The sequence below is a fragment of the Leiobunum rupestre genome, chromosome 5, assembly GCF_980474605.1.
Source record: "Leiobunum rupestre chromosome 5, qqLeiRupe1.1.hap1, whole genome shotgun sequence".
NCBI lineage: Eukaryota > Metazoa > Arthropoda > Arachnida > Opiliones > Sclerosomatidae > Leiobunum > Leiobunum rupestre.
In genome coordinates this window covers 71,288,967-71,311,492 of record NC_143388.1, presented here as the reverse complement: position 1 = coordinate 71,311,492, position 22,526 = coordinate 71,288,967, and the positions used below count along the sequence as shown (strand labels likewise).

At 37.7% G+C, this 22,526-nt stretch overlaps 1 protein-coding gene across 1 annotated transcript; it reads right to left on the bottom strand.

Moving 5' to 3' along the window:
* Positions 1-11,731: 11,731 nt before the first annotated feature.
* LOC149945802 (uncharacterized) lies at positions 11,732-21,942 on the bottom strand. Its single transcript, XM_090176708.1, has 5 exons — positions 21,780-21,942; positions 13,312-13,382; positions 13,136-13,231; positions 12,968-13,054; positions 11,732-11,824 (listed from the first exon to the last, which is right to left on the bottom strand). The coding sequence occupies exons 1-5, from the start codon at positions 21,940-21,942 to the stop codon at positions 11,786-11,788; spliced, it is 456 nt and encodes a 151-aa protein (XP_090032834.1). The 3' UTR covers positions 11,732-11,785.
* Positions 21,943-22,526: the final 584 nt, after the last annotated feature.

The following is a 22,526-nucleotide window of genomic DNA, read 5'->3' as shown; positions in this document are numbered from 1 at the left end:
TCAAAATTATAGCTCATGTCTCCTGACGGCGGTTCATCACGCTAAATTAATAAAAGTAACCTATCATAACCCGTTGCCTACCGAAAAGGAAAACCAGGCCTAAGACTAGATTATTTGTATTTAGTTCCTACCTCAACTACAACCATCTTATTAAGCTTAAAATATCTACCACGAAAGTGATATGCGTAAATTAAATAAAGCTTTTTCATAGCGCAAAAGATATTACATTCTTTTCTCAGCCGAAAGGCCGAGAACTGGTAACAGATGATTTTATAATTCATTTCTATGCTGAAAACGTCAAACCAAATTGCAGTATATTACGAAATATTTTCTGTAAATTTTAATTTTGGAACTTGGGCAATAACATTTCCGAACGAATTTCGTCTACCTTGCCAATTGAATAAAAATATACTTAAAGAAACGGTGCGTGTCCTATAAATTCGGACCTTTCACAACCCTTTTTCGTTTTCCACTTCGTTAGGACACGGAGGTTATTTATATCGTTATTTGTGTGAAGTTTCTTTTCAATAGGTGTGGTAGTTTCTGAGAAACATCGATACAGACCTAACGCCATTTGAGTCGCTAGTGAAGGAGCTACGCTCCAACAATGAAATATAATCTTCGGTAAATTTCCAAACACACTGTACATACAACTACAAAAACAACTTCATTAAAACATGTTGTAACTCACCCTGTAAATAAATTACTACGAGTAATAGTTTAATCAACCAGTACACTAACTTAAAACAACATAATAATGTACGAAAAAACTACCCATAACAAAGCGCACTATAAACCACTCATTTATTACTTTATGGATGTTATACTTGTTTGTTACTTTTGGCCATACGAAGTTTTCCGCAAAATAGTGTCACACTTATTTGTTACTTTTGGCCATACGAAGTTTTCCGCAAAATAGTGTCACACTTATTTGTTATTTTTGGCCACGCTTATATGTTAGTACATGTACATGAAACCAATACAAAGAAATCCATATAGGATTGTGTGTAAAACCTGTTCTAAGGCGAACGATCTCCTAGCTATTGGAACGAATCTATTCTATTGTGTAGTTTACAAGCCTACCTCCAGAGGGCGAAAGAGCATTCGTTCTTATTTGAACGAAATAAAATATCTTGAACACACCGTTCTCTGTTACATACCTTTAGAACGCTATCGTTCATTTCTGAACAGACTGTTCTAAGTTGAACGTCTTCTGAACGAATTTTTTTAACAGTGCAGAAACGTTTAACGCTTCTGGCGTTAGACCAGACGCCCAATTTAATGGCGACAACATCTTGTCCATTTCGGTTGAGTGGCGCGCCGGTTCTCGTGTCTCCCGTTGCATGGTGACCGATAATTCTGCAACCCGAGATATTTACCAGTGCCTCGTCAGCTCGAGTTTCCCTGGTGAGCATCCATCCCTGCCCTTTTCCGATCCCACGCTGGTCTCGCCGACCTCTTGGAACGCTCGTAGGATCTCCCTGATAAGCTCACGCTCCGAACTCTTCATTTACTGGAGTGCCTTACATTTGTCTTTACCGGCTCCAGCTCGGATCTTCCACATTGTCGAAAGCCTCAATTTTAACTCGTGTCCTTTCTGCCCCAGTAAAGGAACGGTCGAGCACTGCTACTATTATTGCCCACTTTTTCAAACCGTCGGAGAACGAATTTTAGAGTTCGTTTTTCAGTGTACCAGTCACCACCACTCACTAGTCAGTGGGTATCCAAACCGCCACCACCTCTGCAACTTTGCGTTCATTATAACGCAAGTCGCGTTCGCAGACATGTATGCCGATATAGCGAATTTTTCGTTGGCTACAGCCCGTTTCAACGAGCATGTAGAACGAACTGTAAATAATATTAAAACCCGAATAATCGCACGGTACCGTGCCACGCGACAAGTTGCTGTAACGCGCGATACACTTGTTGCCTTTAACAACCTCTGGCAGGTCACAAAAGAGCCCCAGTGGTAAAACTATGTAATTAAAAATAGTCGTCTAGGATTCGGTTTTTCAGTGCACATAATTATATTATATATACGTTTCTCTACTCTTCCAGTGTTCGCGTTATTTTTGTTTATTTTGTTTATTTTACTGCTATGTACATTTGTAAATAATCTATATACTTGAAATACGTATGAAACATCTATTGTAACTTTCTGCTATTAAAGCTAGTCGTCAGTGCCCCCGGCAGCAGTAGGCACAAGTAGACACGTGCCTATGTTAAAAAAAATTAGGCCTATTTTAGGGGCCTCTAAAAGTTTTAAAAAATTGCCTCTGGGACCTCCAAATGTAATTTTTAAATTTAATTTATTTTTAAAAATTGGTCATCTAGCCCCCTTAAAAAATAACTCCCATTCAATTCCAATTTCCAAGAGTCCTAAATGGCCCTAACAAAACGTTTTCTTTTGAACCACCTATACTCGAAATCAATATTACTTGAGTACACAACCAAAGGCAGCGAACTCTGTGGTTTCTGCTTTTGGTAGTGTACTCTTTTTACATTGATATAGAGTATATGACAAAAGACTGGCCCGGGATGGGGAAGTCCGTCATGCAAGGAAAGCAGCAAAAAAAAACCACCTGTTCGCCTCAGTACTAACTTAGCTCCAACCAACAAAATAAACATAAGCTTAGTTTCTAGGAATTCTACAAAAGGGGGCATAAAGTGAGAAACTGGATTTCTTTAATACGACTTAAACCGTTGCAACGCTTAAACGAAGGGAAATCCCCGCGGAGCTAAAGTCGAAGCGTAAAGCATCGTACCAGTCACTACTTTGAATAGAGAGCGTCCTGGGGATTAGGGTTTTTTCTTTTTTACACTTTGTCCCTTTTTGCGAAATCACGTGATATCAGTGACCACTGATCGTAGAGAAAGGACCTAGACCTTCGGTGGTCGGACTTGTCCCAGATAACGCGCGTTTCTTCATTTCGTTTTCTGCTCCTGAACAAACAGGTAGTTCTCAATTTCGATTCTCTCCCAGTCAAATTTTTTCAAAGTCTCTTCGGAGACTAAATTTGCCAAACAGCCTTTTTAAAGGCTATTTAGCTGTTTTAAGCTAATTTTTAAACAGCCTTTTTCAAGGCTAATTAGCTATTCTAGCTAAATTATTCAAAAAGCCTTTTTCAAGTCTAATTAGCTATTCTAGAAAAAATATTCAAACAGCTTTTTTCAGGGCTTTGATATAGCTGGTATTATTAAAAAGTCTGTTTGAAGACTGCATAGCTTTAACTAAGCTTTATTTTCTTAAACCTTTTTAAGGTTATTTCGCTATTAGTAAATAGTAGTAGCATTTTGAAATATGAGTACCAGAAAATTTTTATCTGGGTCCCAAAAACGAGAAAAACGGAAAAGGGAAGATAGTTTCGTTAGTAGTCAGAAAGGTGCAATGGCACGTTTTTTGAAATCGTCAGCGCAAAGCCATAACTATAGTTCAGAGAAAAACCTAGTCAAAGAATTGGGAAAGGGTTTAGAATCCTTGGGGACTGATAGCAGTCACTGTTTTAGTAATACTGCTGAAGTTCTTCCAAACGTCAGTACTGATAGGGAAATGGAACTAACTCATGAAGGAGAAATTGCAGAAGTAATTGCAAACCCCAACTCTAACCATGTACAAAATACATCGAACAACGTGTCCAATTCAAAAGAAATGGGCTTACACGCGTTGAATAACTTGGATATTAGTCTAGATAAAGATTGCCTTCCTAAAAGATTAATTGGCGGTAAAAATCGAGGTTTCAATTCTTCTTGGTATGACAAATATCAAATGATTGAATATTCAGTTGCAAAGGATGCACTGTATTGTTTTTGTTGCCGTCATTTTTTAGGCATTAGAAACACTGCATTTCTAAAGGGATTTTCGGATTGGAAAAAGATGGGGAGACAATTCGAAGAACACTTCACTTCCAACAAATCATCTCACCAACTAGCCTACAAAATGTACTTAGACTACATGGAATGCAAATCCCGTGGATCAATAGTTTGCCAGATTAAAGACCACCATAGACTAGACGTTATTAGAAACAGAGAGGTCCTATCTACACACGTGGAAGTGATTATTTTATGTGCCCAACAAGATTTAGCACTTCAGGGAAACACTTACACATCCGCCGACAATATTGGGAATAGGGGAAACTTTATTGCAATATTAGATCTTTTAAAAAGAAAATGTCCTGATTTAAAAGCCAAGTGTGATAATATGCCGAATAATGCCAAAAATTTAGTTTTAGTTGACTATTGCTCCAAAATATCGACAGTTAGGGAATTACTTGGTTTGGTTCAAGCCATTTACTTTCAAAGCAATTCGGTTATTAGAAGTGAATATTTTGAAAACTCTCAAAAAGATCTAGGGTACGACATACTGAAAATGCCACAAAGCTGCGACACTCGATGGTGGTGAAAAAAAAAAAGGATTCACTATTTTAGAAATAGACTCGATTCCGTAGTTTTTACTTTAGAGAATCTGATTGAGAACGGAAAACCCGACGAGTGTCGTGGGTATATATCCCAATTACATAACTTTAACAACTTAATATTAGTCGTTGCATTAGACGAAGTATTAGGCGTAACAAATTCCCGGTCGGAATATTTACAAAGTTCCAAAGTTATTTTTACGGAAGGCGTTGCCATTTGCCAAGCTTCTGTCAAGACCTTAGAAGATTGTAGAAACTCTGAACGCTTTGATTATATTTGGGAAGAAGCTACTAAAATCGCGGAATCGGCTTTTATTGCAATACCTGACCGTAACAGCGAACCATTAGCTTTACGTAAACGTAACATTATCCCTAACAGGAGATTAAAACATAGTGTGGTAACAATTACAACGGGGACCAGGGAAACTGAAGAAAAACCCTAATAGACCAGATGAGGTCCACCTATTTCGAATTAATAGACAAATTTAGTTCTGAAATGAAAATCCGGCTATTAGAAAACTCTGGTCTATGTAATGGTATCATGGCGTCTGACCCTAACTCTGAGAACTTCCTAAACGAAATCGATATCCTAACACATTGTAACACATACGATAGGTTTCATTTCAACCTTGATTCCTTAAAAAGTCAAATTAAAATTGCGAGAAATCTAATTATCCCCAAAATATTTAACAGCGTAAGCGACTGCTTCCACTATTTAATGCCCATGGAAGATGGCTTCCCTGACCTTGTTAAGTACTACAAGGCTGTTCAATACATTCCTGTCGCAAACACCATCTCAGAAAGAAGTTTCAGTTCCCTGAAAAGAATCGAAACACGTCTTCGAACAACTATGGGATAATTTAGACTTTCAAAGCTGGCTACGTTGTCCATTAATCGGGATTTGTCGAATTGTTTAAAAGAAAACCCTAATTTAGTGGTTGACGAATTTGTTAAAAGCTCTAATCGAAGATTGACGCTGGTACGCACCCAAGGATCCTAGAAAAAAGCTATAAACTAGCGTTTTCACCAGAGGAGCAACTTTTTTTTCGAATGCGCCCCCGTTGGTACGGACCAACGGGGTCTCGATCGAGAAATGGTTTGAAAGAATTTTTGGATTGCCTCCAAAATTCGTCTGTTGTTGACGTCACCCAGATGAGATCCCATAGATTTTCAATAGGATCTCATCTTAGTGACGTCACGATGTTCGTTAGCAACGAAGTTACCAACCTTAGCCCTTAGCAACCACAGCGTATCGAGGCAACCTTTTATAGCCTAAAATTTACTAACCTTGGGTACACACGAGGCGACTTACTGATAGCTGGAGACTGGAGTAATGTTCATCATTTTTATTGGACGACGAAGCATCGCATAAATAGTAGAATATCGTAAGCGCCTAATTCTTGGTGCAGTGGGTAGAAAGTATTTAGAAAAGGGTGCTATTTAATCAATATTAGCTCCGAAGTACACAATTTGTGGCAGGATTCATTTTTTTTTCTGCGTTATAAATACCCGGATATTTTACATCACTAGGCAGGAACTAAATGTAAATAGCAATATTTTGGAAAAAGTGACATTTTTGTGTCAGGAATTAAATATAAATAGCAACAACTACCATTTAAATTTAATTCTTGTTAACGCATTTTTACACTTAAATAACGATTTTCCCTAAAATGAATTTAATATTTTCCCTTTAATTGACTTCTTTCTCCCCCACCCAAATCCCCTGGTCCAGATAGATTGTGGAAAAGGAAACGCTTTTTCGCTCTCAAATAGCGACATATACGAAGAAAATTAGTAGAGGCGAGACGGACTATTTACACTCAAGCCCGTTTCGGGCCGGGTCTGGCAAAAATAAATTTTAATTTTTACGGGTCGGGTTGAAAAAAAGTGGGCTGACTCGTCTCTAAAAATTAAACAAAACTCTCGATTATCCGTAAGTTATCACTATTGAACCGTCTAAATACGTTTACTTTTTAGTCGTATTACCCACTGCACCAAGAATTTTAAAAATTTCCCCAAAATAGCCGCTCAGTAAGATTTGAACCGTTACAATGTATTACTCGTGGCTGCTCTGCACCAAGGTTCGTCGAGAAAAATACACCATTAGGTTGGAGCATTCCCGCTTCGCTAAAATCGTCGAAAGCCGGTTTCTGTAGTCGGGGGGGGGGGGGGGGTAGAATCAGCATTTTCGAAATCTGCCTCGAGGCTCGACTTTACTAAATCCGCGCAAAGATAATCTAGACTACCCCACGGCCAAGGTTCGTAATGCCCCACGGCAACGATGCCAGAATTCACTAATTATGCGACGCTGCTCTCGTAAATTGAAAAGGCTTGCTTCCATAGAGTTCAAAAATAAGTAGAAGCCAAATTCAATATGCGAAATTGGTTGCGAGTTGCGACTCCCACCCCCACCCCCTGTGGGCTATGTATTATAGGGACCAAATTACGTGGCGCCGCCTCTATGCATTTTCAAAATGTGTCGGATTTCAACGGCCCGTTAAAATTTTTCATTTGCGTTTCTAATGCAACATGATAGGCGTCGCGACGGTATCTGTCCCTATGCTACAAGAAATTTACTTTCAATTAGGCCTCTACGTATTTCTTTCCGTTTCTCTCTAGGCCTTTAAATAAGGGCTGCGTTCAGTGACGCTCAACGGAGTGGAAATTGTTTATTAACCATTGATATCCGTTTGCAATCGTGACGCAACATCTGCTAAACGCTATTTTACGATTGTTATAATTTTTATAAAATATCGTCTGCCGTGTCACCTTCCCGCGTGCTGTGACGTCACGAGTGCGTTCATCAACAAAATAACTGGCTCTTCCAGCCGCTTATTTCGTTCACTCTCCGTTTGCAAACGTGACGTCACTCCCGGAAGTAGAAAAAAAGTGGTACAGAAGTGTATGCGCAGTCAACGATCCAATCGTTTGCTGTTACTGAACGCGGCCCAGATTTTTTTTAATTGGTCCTTGTGACCTTCGGACCCCTACATTTACAAGTATTTAAGTGGTCCTTGGTACCAATGCCCCCTTGCTCTTATTTTTTACTAGTCCAATGTATCTGTCCCAATATTAGACAAATTAATTATTCCAATTTTAATCGCGAGCACTGTACACCCAAGAGCCGAGAAATCATAGCACTACCGTAAAATCAATGTAGTTCGAATTTAAAGCTCAAAACACAATTATTATACTTTAATAATAAAAATTAATTCGGCGGCGAAATAAAAATTTAATTTATCGGTGGCGGGGCCTTTTGATCGGCGTGGCTATCGTCTAGACATGAGTCCAAGAGAGGAGGGAGAAAGTGTGGGGGGGGGGGGGGCGGGTAGTAAAGAAAGATGTAAATTTTCGAATGCTGCTACTTTTTCTGTTCATGATTGCACACTTTTTTTCTATTTCAATGTGTTTGAACGCTTGTCCTGGCTGAACGCTAAAATATATTGCTGTGTTCAAATTTCCACACCTTTTGAACGGTTTTTTCTAACAGTGTACCATAAGATTCTTATGGAATACGCTGAAAATGGGATAATAGAAGAAATACCAACATACGAAGAAAGGCTGAAAACGTGTTTCACATGCCTCATCGTCGCGTTATAAACGTCGATCGCCTGACATCTAAGATCAGTATAGTTTTTGACGGCTCTACGAGAAGTAAATGACAACCATCATTGAACGACTTCCTCGAAGCAGGACCGAATGTACTTCGAATCCTTTACGAAATTCTTATCAACTTTATGACATACAAGTTTTCAATAACGGCGGACATCCAACAAGCCTTCTCCAAATCGAAATTGCACCGGAAGAAAGAGAGACTACGTTGCTCGCCGTGACGATCCGTTGTCACTCATAGCGACCCACCGGGGCATGCCGAAAGATATATCCGATTGTATAAACCTCTGGAGCGAGAGACGACAATGAAGCGAGGAGAACCATACTAGAAGCCAGAGAAATCCTTAAGAGTGCCGGAAATAATATGAGAAAATTCAAACAAACTCTCCACTCCTAAGAAGCGATCTGAATAGCGATTCGACTCACGAAGATAAAACCATATTTAAGAACCATGACAGCTTAAAATTAATTTAAATTAACCCGTTCGTGTTTCTTCCCAAACCAGGTAACTCGAAAAAGTCGGTTTGCTTAAAAATTAATTTAAATTACGTTGTTCTTGTTGCGCTACCTTATTTGCAATACCAGATAACTCGGAAAATTCGGTTTGTCTAAAAATTAATTTAAATTACGTTGTTCTTGTTGCGCTACCTTATTTATAAAACCAGGTAACTCCAAAAATTCGGTTTGTCTAAAAATTAATTTAAATTACGTTGTTCTTGTTGCGCTACCTTATTTATAAAACCAGGTAACTCGAAAAATTCGGTTTGTCTAAAAATTAATTTAAATTACGGTGTTCTTGTTGCGCTACCTTATTTGCAAAACCAGGTAACTCGAAAAATTCGGTTTGTCTAAAAATTAATTTAAATTACGTTGTTCTTGTTGCGCTACCTTATTTATAAAACCAGGTAACTCGAAAAATTCGGTTTGTCTAAAAATTAATTTAAATTACGTTTTTCTTGTTGCGCTACCTTATTTATAAAACCAGGTAACTCGAAAAATTCGGTTTGTCTAAAAATTAATTTAAATTACGGTGTTCTTGTTGCGCTACCTTATTTGCAAAACCAGGTAACTCGAAAAATTCGGTTTGTCTAAATATTAATTTAAATTACGTTGTTCTTGTTGCGCTACCTTATTTTATTTGGGTTTATTAATACAAGATGATACAAAGCCGTGACACTAGGTGGTGGAGCGAGAAAAAAGGTCTTAATTTTTATAGAAATAGGTTTGATTCCATAATTTAAGCATTTCAGAATATAGTTGAAAACGGATAACACGAGTAAGCTGCTGTGTGTCGCGTGTATGTTTCCCAATTAAATAGCTTCAGCAACTGGACTTTAGAAGAAGTATTAGGTGATTAACGGAAACCGCTTTTTGCAAAACTTCAGTAGTTAGCTTAGGTGTAAGAAGTTCTGAACGGTTTGACTCAATTTATAACAAAGCTAAAAGCTGTCAGAATCCTCCCATGTTCCGTTACCAGTAGGGCCGTATTAACCCATGTGAAAACATTTTAACAAATTTCAAAATTTTGAAAATCGCAAAAATAGACAAAATAAAAAAAATACGAAAAAAACCAAAATTGATCAATTTGAACAAAATGGGTGAAATTCAACCAAAATGGCTTAAATTGGAAAAATGTGAAAGAAAATTTAAAATAGTACAAACATTGAAAATATATTTAGAAATTGTTTGAAATAAATTATTTTTTCAAAATTGAAAAAAAATAATAAATTTAAATTTTTTTTATCAAAAGCAGTAAATTTTATCAAAAACGATTATAATTGATGGAAATAGAATTTGTGAAATATCGGAATAATATAGATAAATTGGTGTATTTGAAAAAATAAAATAATTGTGGTCAATTTGGTCAACAATGATCAAAATTCGGATTAATAGATCAAAATAAGCAAAAAATTAAAAAAATTGCTATTTTTTATTTATTTTTTCCAATTTTGGTCAAGTTTGACCAAATTGATCAAAATAAATATTTTTTTCAAAAAACACAAATTGTCTTTATATTAAAGTAATTTTACACAACTTATAAATTTCAATTAATTTTTCAATTTTGATCGAAACTCCTGCTTTTTATTTTATCAATTTTCATAAAACTATTTTGAGATTTTGTGTAAAATTTAATCATATTTATATATTTTTGTAATTTAGAATTTTACCTATTTTAATCTATTAATACGAATTATGATCATTCTTGACCAAGCGTGCGCCTTTCATACCCAAGTGACTGAACCGATGTAAATTGGCCAATAAGAAACCCAGGAAATAAACACAAAGAACAAGAAGATCATAATTAACAATGTGGCTTAAATAAAGCGTTCTTACAGTGCGGAACCGTGTTGGATTGAGCTCCGTCTTGGTTTAATTTCTAAGATTGTTAAAAGTGTCGCGCGGACTTGAATATTTGTATATTCTTTATTTTGAACGTATAATAATCATAAGGTACCGCCATAAGCCCAAGTCATTTAGTGACTTTTAATGCCTTTAAATCAGGTGGTCGGGCTACAATAAGTATGAGGTTGGTGGAAAGCCCTTCATGTCACGCGAACCAACAGCTCCAAACACTAACTAGTACCGTTAACCTCTACAAGTTTTTATTGAAAGGGAAAACCGACTAACTTGAAGGAAAACCCCTAAACCAGTGGGGTGAGATCTTGCAAACTCAATGCAGAAGGATAAACTTAGAGTTTTCACCCAGTACCTGAAACTCGGATCGAACCCGGCTCCTCTTGTTCTCTTGAGGTACTGGTGGTTTAGGGCTTTCAAGCCTTCCATATAGTCTTTTGAGCACTCTGTTGAGTGGTTTCACCTAGTTGGTACCCCTAGAAAAAAATCGCTCGATGACTTAGGCCTAAGGTGGTGCCTTCGGTATTAGCCTAGCTAATTATTTTTGTAATCTCGTTTTTGTTATTTTTAAATGCATACTTCAGAATCAACAATAATTTTCATTTCTAAAAATTTGTAATTTATCTAAAGTATGGTGCATAAATAAAGTTAAAACCCGGGTACTTACTAGGTACTGCTCGTGCAAAGCATCCGCTACTCCAGATGTCCAATGATATAGACAATTTTAACGCACTTTGACGCCATTTGGTATACCAACTTTCTCTCTCCGTGTTGGTGGAGAATATCTTAGGAGAATCATGAAAAACAATCCTTGCGCTGCAGCCGGCGCGGCGGCCGCATTTTCATTGTTATCGTGAATACCTTTTTTGTTTAAACATTATATACGCCGTGTTTGTACTGCGAAGTTTCTTAAACAACAAAATAATCACAATAAAATCATTAAATTTTTTTCAATGTCTATCAACCATATACGTGTAGAAAATGAAATGAATTTTTCCACATACAACGTCAATCGATACCCCTGACGAGATTTGCTAGTCCAAAGCCACTCTCTTCTTCACGTAAGTCAATAGTGAAAACAAAAAATTTCAACTATTTATTTTTGCTAGTCTGATACTTCCCCGTGCAGGAGGTTTATTAAAAATTTCTTAATAAATTTATACATCTCTTAAAATTTTACTTAATCCAGTTCGTAAAATATTTATTTATACAATTCGCAAATTATTACCCTGTGCATTTCGAAAATTATTCCGTTTAATAATTTGAAAATTATTTAATTATATAATTCCAAACTTATTCCCTTATTGAATTTGTTAAGTTTTCAATTTTATAATTCAATAATTATTCCCTTATGTAATTCGTTAAATATTTCTAATGGCAATAATTTTCTTTATTGTTGGTGCCGGTTATTTTATTGCAGCGCATTTTGGTTCTTTATAGCAGTCCTGCAATAAACAAATATTTTACTGAATTTTTCACATTATTTTTTAAATACTCGACTTAAGATAAACATTGAGTCCAAAACTTTAACAAATGAATTATTTCTTACTATTTTATTTTTTATTTGAACAGTCCCAATAAGAATTTATTTAAGGTTTTTATTTCGTTCAATTTAAAAATCCAAATAAGGCAGTTATATGCATTGAAAGCGAGCGTCAACGGAATAATGAGTTGAGGGCTCGAGGTTTCAAAGAGGAGTTTGGTTGTTCGGGGGGTTTTGCCGTAAGCGAATTTATAATATCAAACGTGTATTAGGGAATGGGGCCTTGCGAATAACAAAATCAGTAGAGGGACATGAATGATTCTCTCGTTAGATACATATTGTGTCTTAAAGGGGAATTGTCACCAAAACCTAACTTTAAGAGGATTTTTACAGAATGATAGAAAATGTATTAAGGATTAAGTCTCTGAAATTTTAAAGTTATTGGAAAAGTATTTAAAAAGTTACGCTACTTTTTCCGCAACCTACCTTAAACGGCTCCAAAATTTTCAGAAATCGCGGTTGAACCTACGTGCAGCGCCAAAAGAATGAAGCGGTAATAATTCGAGAAAGACATTTTAAAAACACCACAAACTACAATCTACGAATATAACTCGGTTAAAAAGCCAAGGAGAATGTCTTAGCAGACGACAGTTCCGACCGAAGAACGATAAAACCGGGGAAAATAATATTTCGTTCACCAGATGGCGCTGCAGGTAGGTTCAACCAAGCGGTTCTGAGATTCTCGAGTCGGGGGGGGGATTAAACACGAAATTTGGTTGCTATTAATAAATCAAATACGGGAAATATTAACCTGCAATTTTTTGTATAACCATTTTCGGACGTCTTCTATCCATATAATTAGTTTTTAACCAATTTTAGGGTAGTGACTTTTCCCCTTTAAGCGAGATCGATATACCACGTTGGTTTCAATGGCGAAATTGGGGGATTTTTGTAAGTCTCAAGGGGGTGGAAAATGTAAGTTGACTTTAGGTCAAAAAAGGGGATGCAGAGCCTCAACCCCACAAGAAATGAAATCTTGTATACGTCCTCTAATTTGGTAGATCCGTGCATTCTTATTATTAGGACTGTTCTATCTTTAGATTACCTGGCTAGCGTTGTAAACCTCTTCCACAGTTATACCGTTGTCCACCGCAACGTATTTCTTAAGGCAACACGCAACATTGAGGGCGGCCTGAAATAAATTCATTAGCGCTCTTACACCGTCAGTCCGTCACCATAACACAATTGATGGAAATGGGAACGCCATATTTACAAATGCATCCGATTGATAATTATTCATTATTTCCAACGCTTCCTCAGCAGTCAAACTATCTTTACTCACCGCGGGAGCACACAGATTCACAGATTTCTAGAAAAATATATTCCACTTATTGATAATTAAATCAAGAGTCAAATGTACTCATGGAATCATTGAATAGGGTAAATTACCACAAAGTCGTAACCTTTCCCATTAATACACTCGCCGAATTGAGCGTAGCATTCTTCATTTAAAAGAAACTCTAAATACAAAGAAAATAATGTTTGTTAAAATATGCAAATTAAACAAATTTAAGTCGAAAGGGCCAAATAAACCTGGGTGCTGGGCTACAATTGACCAATATTAGTTGCAAATAGACAGAAGAATATATTTAATGACAAAATACCTGGGCCCTCATTTGCACAAATTTAATTTATGACGGAGAAAGTTGATTTTCTACCTCAGTGGCGGCGATCCCTGTGGGGCTCCGGGCCTCGAGCCCCCACAGGGAAAAACATACGGGGGCAGAGCCCTACAGAAATAAAATTGAGCATAAAGATAAATCAGGGGAAAATTTATAAAATCACTGTCCGAATTCCGTCATTTTATGGAAGTTATATTGATATTGAAGATGCAGGTAACATAAAGATGAATTGAGCATAAAATTGATTTCGATAGATTCGTCCAAACACAGAAGCTCGTCGTCGTGTACCGTGTTTCACCCAATTGTCTATATACATGTAGCTTTAATGCCACCGTAATGCATGTGGTCAATAAAGGTTAAATAGTCTAGCCTTGATCAAATATAATCTAAACTCGTACCCTAGATTCTAAATCACTCTCTCGCGCGTTGCCGATAGCGTTTACCAACTTCCCGCCGGAACTCAGAAAAAATTCGCTCCATGGTTTGCGCCTTACCGCAACCACGGCCAACTTCGATCACGTGCTGCCGCGATATAGCGCGGCAGCACGTCGCGGCAGCGCGTGATCGAAGTTGGCCGTGCCACAACCGATGGAGCCAGATTTTTCTGAGGTCACGTGCCGGAAAAGGGTAAACGCTTCGTAACAGAACCGTCAATGGGAAAGCTCTCAGTATTCGAATCTAGGGTACGAGTTTAAATTATCTTTGCCTTGATCCATGTACACAGATATTTTTCTGAAATTTTATTATCTATTAATTCATTGACGTATGAGGTATAACAAAGGACACTTTCTGTAAGAAATATATTAATAAATATTTACTTAAGTTTTAAGTATATAAATATTTGAATTATAAATATTGGCCTAGGCCCCTACAATAATTTATTCAATCGCCACCGCTGTTCTTTCTACTTAAAGGAAATGTACAGGTTGGGTAAAACTTGTGTCTATTTGAGAGATCATGTTTAAATATACTCAAAAATATCATTCGTAAAAATGTATCTTTTTTTAATGACGAGAAATTAATTTTTAAACGAGCTGCCATTTTCTTTCACCTTATCTCCGCAGACCGCACGCGGAGCAAGCGCGCGCGGGAACAGAGCGCTGTTATAGCGTGAACAGCGCGTGATTAAAGTCCTAAAACCGTTTTAGGACTTTAATCACGCGCTGTTCACCGCGAAACAAAATGGCAGATCGCTTGGCGGGTAAATTTGGCTCGTTGAAAAATAAATTTATCGTCATTAAAAAAAGGTATAATTTTACGGCTGATATTTTTGAGTATATTTAATCATGATCTTTCAAATAAATCGAAATCTAACCCAACCTGAACCTTAACTTAAATTGTTTGAAATCCATTATAATACATTAACAGCAGAAATATCATTTATTACCTCATTGCTCGAATTGCACGTAGTTTATTAAAATAAAAATAATAGAACTATCGGCGTTTGTTCTTCCTTTACTGGTCAAACGAAGAACTTAAATCACGCGCCGCGCAATGATAAAAAGACTCTGATCGTGCCTCGAAAATAATATCACTTTGTGCGGCAAAACTCAAATCACCACTGAAACGTCAAAAACGAATCAACGCTAATCTTAACTCCTTAAGAATTGTCAGTCGACCAAAAAATAATTTTTGTGTGACAAAATATATTTTCATATTATTTTGTAGCGGACCGATTAAGCAAACTCGTGATATCTTAAAAGGAATTAGTCCTGCCACAGATTCGCCCAAAAAAACCAGTTCCTAGCTGTGCGCCTTCAATACTACTTGAATGAGAATATGACCTGCCGCACTTATCGCAATCATGTTACTTGTGCCAAACCTTGATTGAAAAATGCTTTCTAGATTAATTAAATAGTTAGAATATTTCATACACAAAGCTAACAACTTAAGGCGATTGAGAAAATAATGTGAATTTTAACAATATTGTTCTCCCCTCTTTGGCGCCAACTTCAGATTTAAGTTAATTTGTTTCATTAATATTTCGATAAGTCCTAATTGTTAAGTTTTAAAATGGTACTATTTTAAAAATAAGTTTTGCAATTCTGAATTGATTTTCAACGGGAAAACAGAATTGGTCTCCGCATGAAACAACATTTTAGTGATCTCATTTTGGTGGTGTTTTAATATTTCGGATTTTGTTATGGCCATATGGGAGTGGCAATCATCATTATATTTTCGTTAAAAAATCATCTCATAATCAAAAAGGCCCTTACCAGCCCTTTCACTTTAACATTATCAAAAAGGCACCAACCAACTCTCCTCCTTAAACATAATCAAATAATCCCCAACAAGCCCTCTTTTTTCGACAGAACAAAAAATGCCCCAAACAGCCTTAAACAGAATAAAAAAAAACCCCAAACAGCCCTCTTCTTTAAACAGAATCAAAAAGGCCTTAACCAGCCCTCTTTCCAAAATATAATCAAAAAGGTCCTTACCAGCCCTTTCCCTTAAACTGAATCAAAAAGGTCCTTACCAGCCCTTTCCCTTAAACTGAATCAAAAAGGTCCTTACCAGCCCTTTCCCTTAAACTGAATCAAAAAGGTCCTTACCAGCCCTTTCCCTTAAACTGAATCAAAAAGGTCCTTACCAGCCCTTTCCCTTAAACTGAATCAAAAAGGCCCCTACCAGCTTTTCCGTTAAACAGAATCAAAATGGCCCCAAACAGCCCTCTCCCTTAAACCGAATCAAAAAGATCCCAACCAGCCCTCTCCCTTAAGCATAATTAAAAAGCTCCAACCAGCCCTCATCTCCCTTAAACAGAATAAAAAAGGTCGCAGCCAGCCTTTTCCCTTAAAAATAATCAAAAACACTTTTTCCCAACCGTGACACCATAGCGGATATCAATTGAGTGTTCAAGAATCTAGAGTATATATTCCAAACTCAATGGTATAAACATAATTATAGAAGGCGATAGGAGATTAGATGACTACTTTTAATGTCTGGCGAGACCGCCAGAACAATAACGATCTCAGTAAATATATTTTTATTTCAATGGTTAAATTTAACGAACAACTGGCAACATTTTGATAAAACTCTACAGCATAGAAATCAGAATGTAGCTAGAACGATTTTTGCAATGGACCACGCGCCGATTTGAAACTGGCGTATTGAAAGCTTAGTTTCCACTGGGCATATGTTTCGTCCAGAATTTGTCGTTTTTCGTAACAATAATATTTCGTTTTCGGTTTCGTGACGATTTGGCATTTTCACTGAAATATTTAACGGCCGATATTTTTGGATGAAATACGGCCGATATTTTGTTTGTAGAAATAAAAATTAATCCCAGAGGAAATGACTCAATTTGAGCTAATCTCATAATTTGTAATCTAGCTACTATTTTGTTAGCCACCAATATTTTGAAGAAGAAACTAAAATATAAGAAAAGCTGTTGGATTCGAGAAATTCTTCGAAAACGTGAAGATCCGGGATATTTTAATAATTTTATCGTCAAAAAGCGGTTTGGTGACAGAGAAAGCTATTTTAGCTAAGCCTTGTTGAAAAATATCAATTTAATAAAAAATTTACGTTAATAAATTTCCATGTACGTTCATTCGAATGTCACTTGAACTGTTCGATAAATTTTAGGCCTGATCAGATTTTTGTAGTCGAGATTAGCCGAGAAACCCGCCTGTAAAGCGGGCCCTCAGCTAGTTGTGTGTTTCGAGGCACTCCACCCCAGTACGCCCCCAACCCCTTTTTCCCATGGGATAATTTCCGTCTAACCCTTTTCCCCATAGTCGAACCACCGCAGTAAGGTACCCTCCCCCTTTTACCCACGCGATAATTTCCGTGGCACCCTTTACCCCTTAGTCGAACCACCGCAATAAGGCCCTTCCTCCCCCTTTTCCCCATGTGATAATTACCGGGGTACCCCAGTAAGGCCCTTCCTCCCACTTTTCCCCATGTGGTAATTAGCGGGGTACCCCAGTAAGGCCCTTCCTCCCACTTTGCCCCATTCGATAATTACCGCGGAACCCCCTCCCCATTTTACCCATGTGATAATTACCGTTAGTCCCCCTTTTCCCCATTCGATAATTATCGTGGCACCCACGCACCCCCCCTTTCCCCATGTGATAATTCCCGGGGTACCCCTCCCCTTTTCCCATGTGATAATTACCGTGGTACCCTCTCCCCTTTTCTCCATGCGATAATTTCCCAAGTAATCCCCTCCCACTTTCCAACGCGAGAATTTCCGTGGCACCCTTTTCCCCACAGTCGTACCGAACCCCCCTGTACCCCTTTAAACCCCCTGTATCCAATGGCTGATGCATAAAGGCCACGGGACTAACGTACGCCGAGGGAGCCAGGGGACTTTCAAATAGGAACGACTCCAAATCTCATTGGATCCCAACTGGATCCAAATAGTATTGGATCCCAACTGGATCCAATTCCCATTGGACTAAGAGCTGATCCAAATCTTATTGGATCAAGAGCTGATCCAAATATTATTGGATCAAGAGCTGATCCAAATCTTATTGGATCAAGAGCTGATCCAAATCTTATTGGATCAAGAGCTGATCCAAATCTTATTGGATCAAGAGCTGATCCAAATCTTATTGGATCAAGAGCTGATCCAAATCTTATTGGATCAAGAGCTGATCCAAATCTTATTGGATCAAGAGCTGATCCAAATCTTATTGGATCAAGAGCTGATCCAAATCTTATTGGATCAAGAGCTGATCCAAATCTTATTGGATCAAGAGCTGATCCAAATCTTATTGGATCAAGAGCTGATCCAAATCTTATTGGATCAAGAGCTGATCCAAATCTTATTGGATCAAGAGCTGATCCAAATCTTATTGGATCAAGAGCTGATCCAAATCTTATTGGATCAAGAGCTGATCCAAATCTTATTGGATCAAGAGCTGATCCAAATCTTATTGGATCAAGAGCTGATCCAAATCTTATTGGATCAAGAGCTGATCCAAATCTTATTGGATCAAGAGCTGATCCAAATCTTATTGGATCAAGAGCTGATCCAAATGTCATTGGATCAAGAGCTGATCCAAATCTCATTGGATCAAGAGCTGATCCAAATCTCATTGGATCAAGAGCTGATCCAAATCTCATTGGATCAAGAGCTGATCCAAATTTCATTGGATCAAGAGCTGATCCAAATCTCATTCGATCAAGAGCTGATCCAAATCTCATTCGATCAAGAGCTGATCCAAATCTCATTCGATCAAGAGCTGATCCAAATCTCATTCGATCAAGAGCTGATCCAAATCTCATTGGATCAAGAGCTGATCCAAATCTCATTGGATCAAGAGCTGATCCGAATCTCATTGGATCAAGAGCTGATCCGAATCTCATTGGATCAAGAGCTGATCCAAATATTATTGGATCAAGAGCTGATCCAAATATTATTGGATCAAGAGCTGATCCAAATCTTATTGGATCAAGAGCTGATCCAAATCTTATTGGATCAAGAGCTGATCCAAATCTTATTGGATCAAGAGCTGATCCAAATCTTATTGGATCAAGAGCTGATCCAAATCTTATTGGATCAAGAGCTGATCCAAATCTTATTGGATCAAGAGCTGATCCAAATCTTATTGGATCAAGAGCTGATCCAAATCTTATTGGATCAAGAGCTGATCCAAATCTTATTGGATCAAGAGCTGATCCAAATCTTATTGGATCAAGAGCTGATCCAAATCTTATTGGATCAAGAGCTGATCCAAATCTTATTGGATCAAGAGCTGATCCAAATCTTATTGGATCAAGAGCTGATCCAAATCTTATTGGATCAAGAGCTGATCCAAATCTTATTGGATCAAGAGCTGATCCAAATCTTATTGGATCAAGAGCTGATCCAAATGTCATTGGATCAAGAGCTGATCCAAATCTCATTGGATCAAGAGCTGATCCAAATCTCATTGGATCAAGAGCTGATCCAAATTTCATTGGATCAAGAGCTGATCCAAATCTTATTGGATCAAGAGCTGATCCAAATCTCATTCGATCAAGAGCTGATCCAAATCTCATTCGATCAAGAGCTGATCCAAATCTCATTCGATCAAGAGCTGATCCAAATCTCATTCGATCAAGAGCTGATCCAAATCTCATTCGATCAAGAGCTGATCCAAATCTCATTGGATCAAGAGCTGATCCAAATCTCATTGGATCAAGAGCTGATCCGAATCTCATTGGATCAAGAGCTGATCCGAATCTCATTGGATCAAGAGCTGATCCGAATCTCATTGGATCAAGAGCGGACCCGAATCTCATTGGATCAAGAGCGGATCCGAATTTCATTGGATCAAGAGCTGATCCGAATCTCATTGGATCAAGAGCGGATCCGAATCTCATTGGATCAAGAGCGGATCCGAATCTCATTGGATGGCGACTGGATCCGAATGTCATTGGATCCCGACTGGGTACAATTCTCATTGGATCAAGACCCTTGGATTCCAAATAGATAACAGTTGGATTAAAAATTTAATCCAGAGAAGTCTGTAATTGGATCCCCGTTTGATCTGTCCAATTTTGGATGAACTTTGGGTCTAATTTTGATCCACCATTTTCGTAAGGGCCATCTTCCTTAAATAGAATAAAAAAAACCCAACCAGCCCTCTTCCTTAAACCGAATCATATCAGAATCAAAATAAAAACAATCAGCCCTTTCCCTTTAGCAGGATCATATGGCCCCAACTAACCCTCTCCCTTAAACCGAATCAAACAGTTCCCACCAGCCCTATCTTAAGCAGAATAAAAAAGCTCCAACCAGCCCTCATCTCCCTTAAACAGAATCATTTGCCCTAACCAGCCCTCTCGCTTTTACAGAATCAAAAAGGACCCAATCAGCCCTCTCTCTTTAGCATAAAAATTTTGGCCCCAACCAGCCCTCTTTCTTTATCAGAATCAAAATGAAAACAACCAACTCTCTCCCTTAAACCGAATCAAAACGGCCCCAACCAGCCTTTTTCATTTAGGAGAATCATATGGCCCCAACCAACTCTCTCCCTTAAACCGAATCAAAAAGTTCCCAACCAGTCCTCTCTCTTAAGAAGAATCAAAAAAGCTCCAACCAGCCCTCATCTCCCGTAATCGCGATAAAAAAACTCAACCAGCCCTCTTGCTTTAACAGAATTCAAAAGGACCCAACCAGCCCTTTCCCTTGAAGAGAATTAAAAAGTACCATACCAGCCCTCTCTTTAAAACATAATCAAAAGGCCCCAACCAGCCCTCTCCCTTGAACAGAATAAAAAAGGTAGCAGCCAGCCTTTTCCATTAAAAAGAATCAAAAACACTTCTCGAGCCCTCTCCATTAAAACCAATCAAAAGACCCCAAACAGCCCTCTTACTTTAACAGAATCAAAAAAGCTCCAACAAACCCTCATCTCTCTTAATCAGAGTCAAAAAAACTCAACCAGCCCTCTCCCTTAAACCGAATCAAAATGGGCGCAAACAGCCCCCTCACTTAAACAGAATCAAGAACGTTCCAACCAGCCCCCATTTCGTTTAAACCGAATCAAAAAGGCCCCAACCAACTAGGGTTGCCAAAAACCCAGTAAAAACTGGTTTTTGCCGGGACATGTGGGAAAAACTGGTAAAAGTCGGGAAAAAATGCTAAATTAATCATTGATATATCTGTTAAGTGACTAATATGATCATTGCAAATAGGAGAGCTGAAAAAAGGCCAGAAGAAGAGTGAAAATAATGGAAGATAATACTGCTTTTATTATTTAATTTTATATTGAAAAGCTATGGGAGTACGATTTTCCACACGGTCTTTAACAGGAAATAATAGGTGGAAGGCCCCAACCAGCTCTCTCCCTTAAACAGAACCAAAAAGGGCAAAACCAGCCCTCTCCCTTAAAAAGAATCCAAAAGGCCCCAACCAGCCCTCTCCCTTAATCTGAATAAAAAAATTGGCCAAATGAAAACGGCCAGTAACTATGGACCGGGACTGTACAGAAAACCACCACCTAAAAAGTGCGCTCCAAAATATGAACTCTTTCTTAAGGCAACTTAGCGGAGACACTCACGCAAAGTAGTACAACACTTAACTTTTACATCTACTACACTTTGGCTGAAACAGTAATACCCCACCCATACAATATTAAATTATAAAACGAAAAAGATCAAGAGTCCCATAATACCAATCAAATTATAACCTAAGGTTAATATTTTAAAAAGTTTCCAGTTTCCAAAAGTGTAGGCCGAAGCGTAAGCCAAACATTGGAAGTTAGAAGAAATATTTAATATTTTTAATTTTCCAATACTTACTTAACTCAGTTAAAAGAAAAGCAGCACCTATTTCCAACGCTTTGATATCGCAATATTTGGGATCCGCAAATGTTAATTCAGGTTGACTCTCCGCTTTAAATATGAAAAGCGCCAAGAGAAGTAAAGGAAGCAGCACGAGGTACTTGTTACTCGAAGACGACATCGCTGAGGAATGAGGTTCGACGAGACGCGGCTCTTCGACTAGCTAGAACTAAAACTAAATTATATCACACCAGGGAAACAATATCTGTCAAGTGGTATCGCAATATTGTACGTACCTGGATATCTACACATGTGGCTGGTGTCATGCGATTAATATAAAGGGAAAATGATCGACATGAGTGCTTGAAGGTCTAGTTGAAAGTCGCGTTTCATCCAACGCAACTTATGCATTTTTATTGTTAAAGTAAATATTGTACTCGCGTGATTTTAGGGTGCAGATACTGAAACTGACCAACGGAGAGAAAAAAATATTTAATTTTGTTTAACTAGAATTTGAGCCTATAATTGACCAGCAATAAAGTACAGTTTTATTTTATTTGGGAGATTAGGGAGAATGCGTCATAGAAAAATACATTTCACTACATTGATGATTTTTATAGATTTTTGGGGTATTTGACGCTCATCAATAATTAAATCGAATAAATTTCTGATAATTTTTCGTAAAAAATGCACGAAAATTAGGAACCTGCTTTTTGATAAGTATTGTGTAGTTGGCCCATAATTACTTTGGGTGACTTTTCGCAA

Coding starts and splice junctions, on each gene's coding strand:
- LOC149945802 (XM_090176708.1), bottom strand. CDS start 21,942: ATGTCGTCTTCGAGTAACAAGTACCTCGTGCTGCTTCCTTTACTTCTC. Junction 13,383..21,779: donor TTTTCTTTTAACTGAGTTAA/GTAAGTATTGGA, acceptor CTTTGTATTTAG/AGTTTCTTTTAAATGAAGAA. Junction 13,232..13,311: donor GGAAAGGTTACGACTTTGTG/GTAATTTACCCT, acceptor ATATTTTTCTAG/AAATCTGTGAATCTGTGTGC.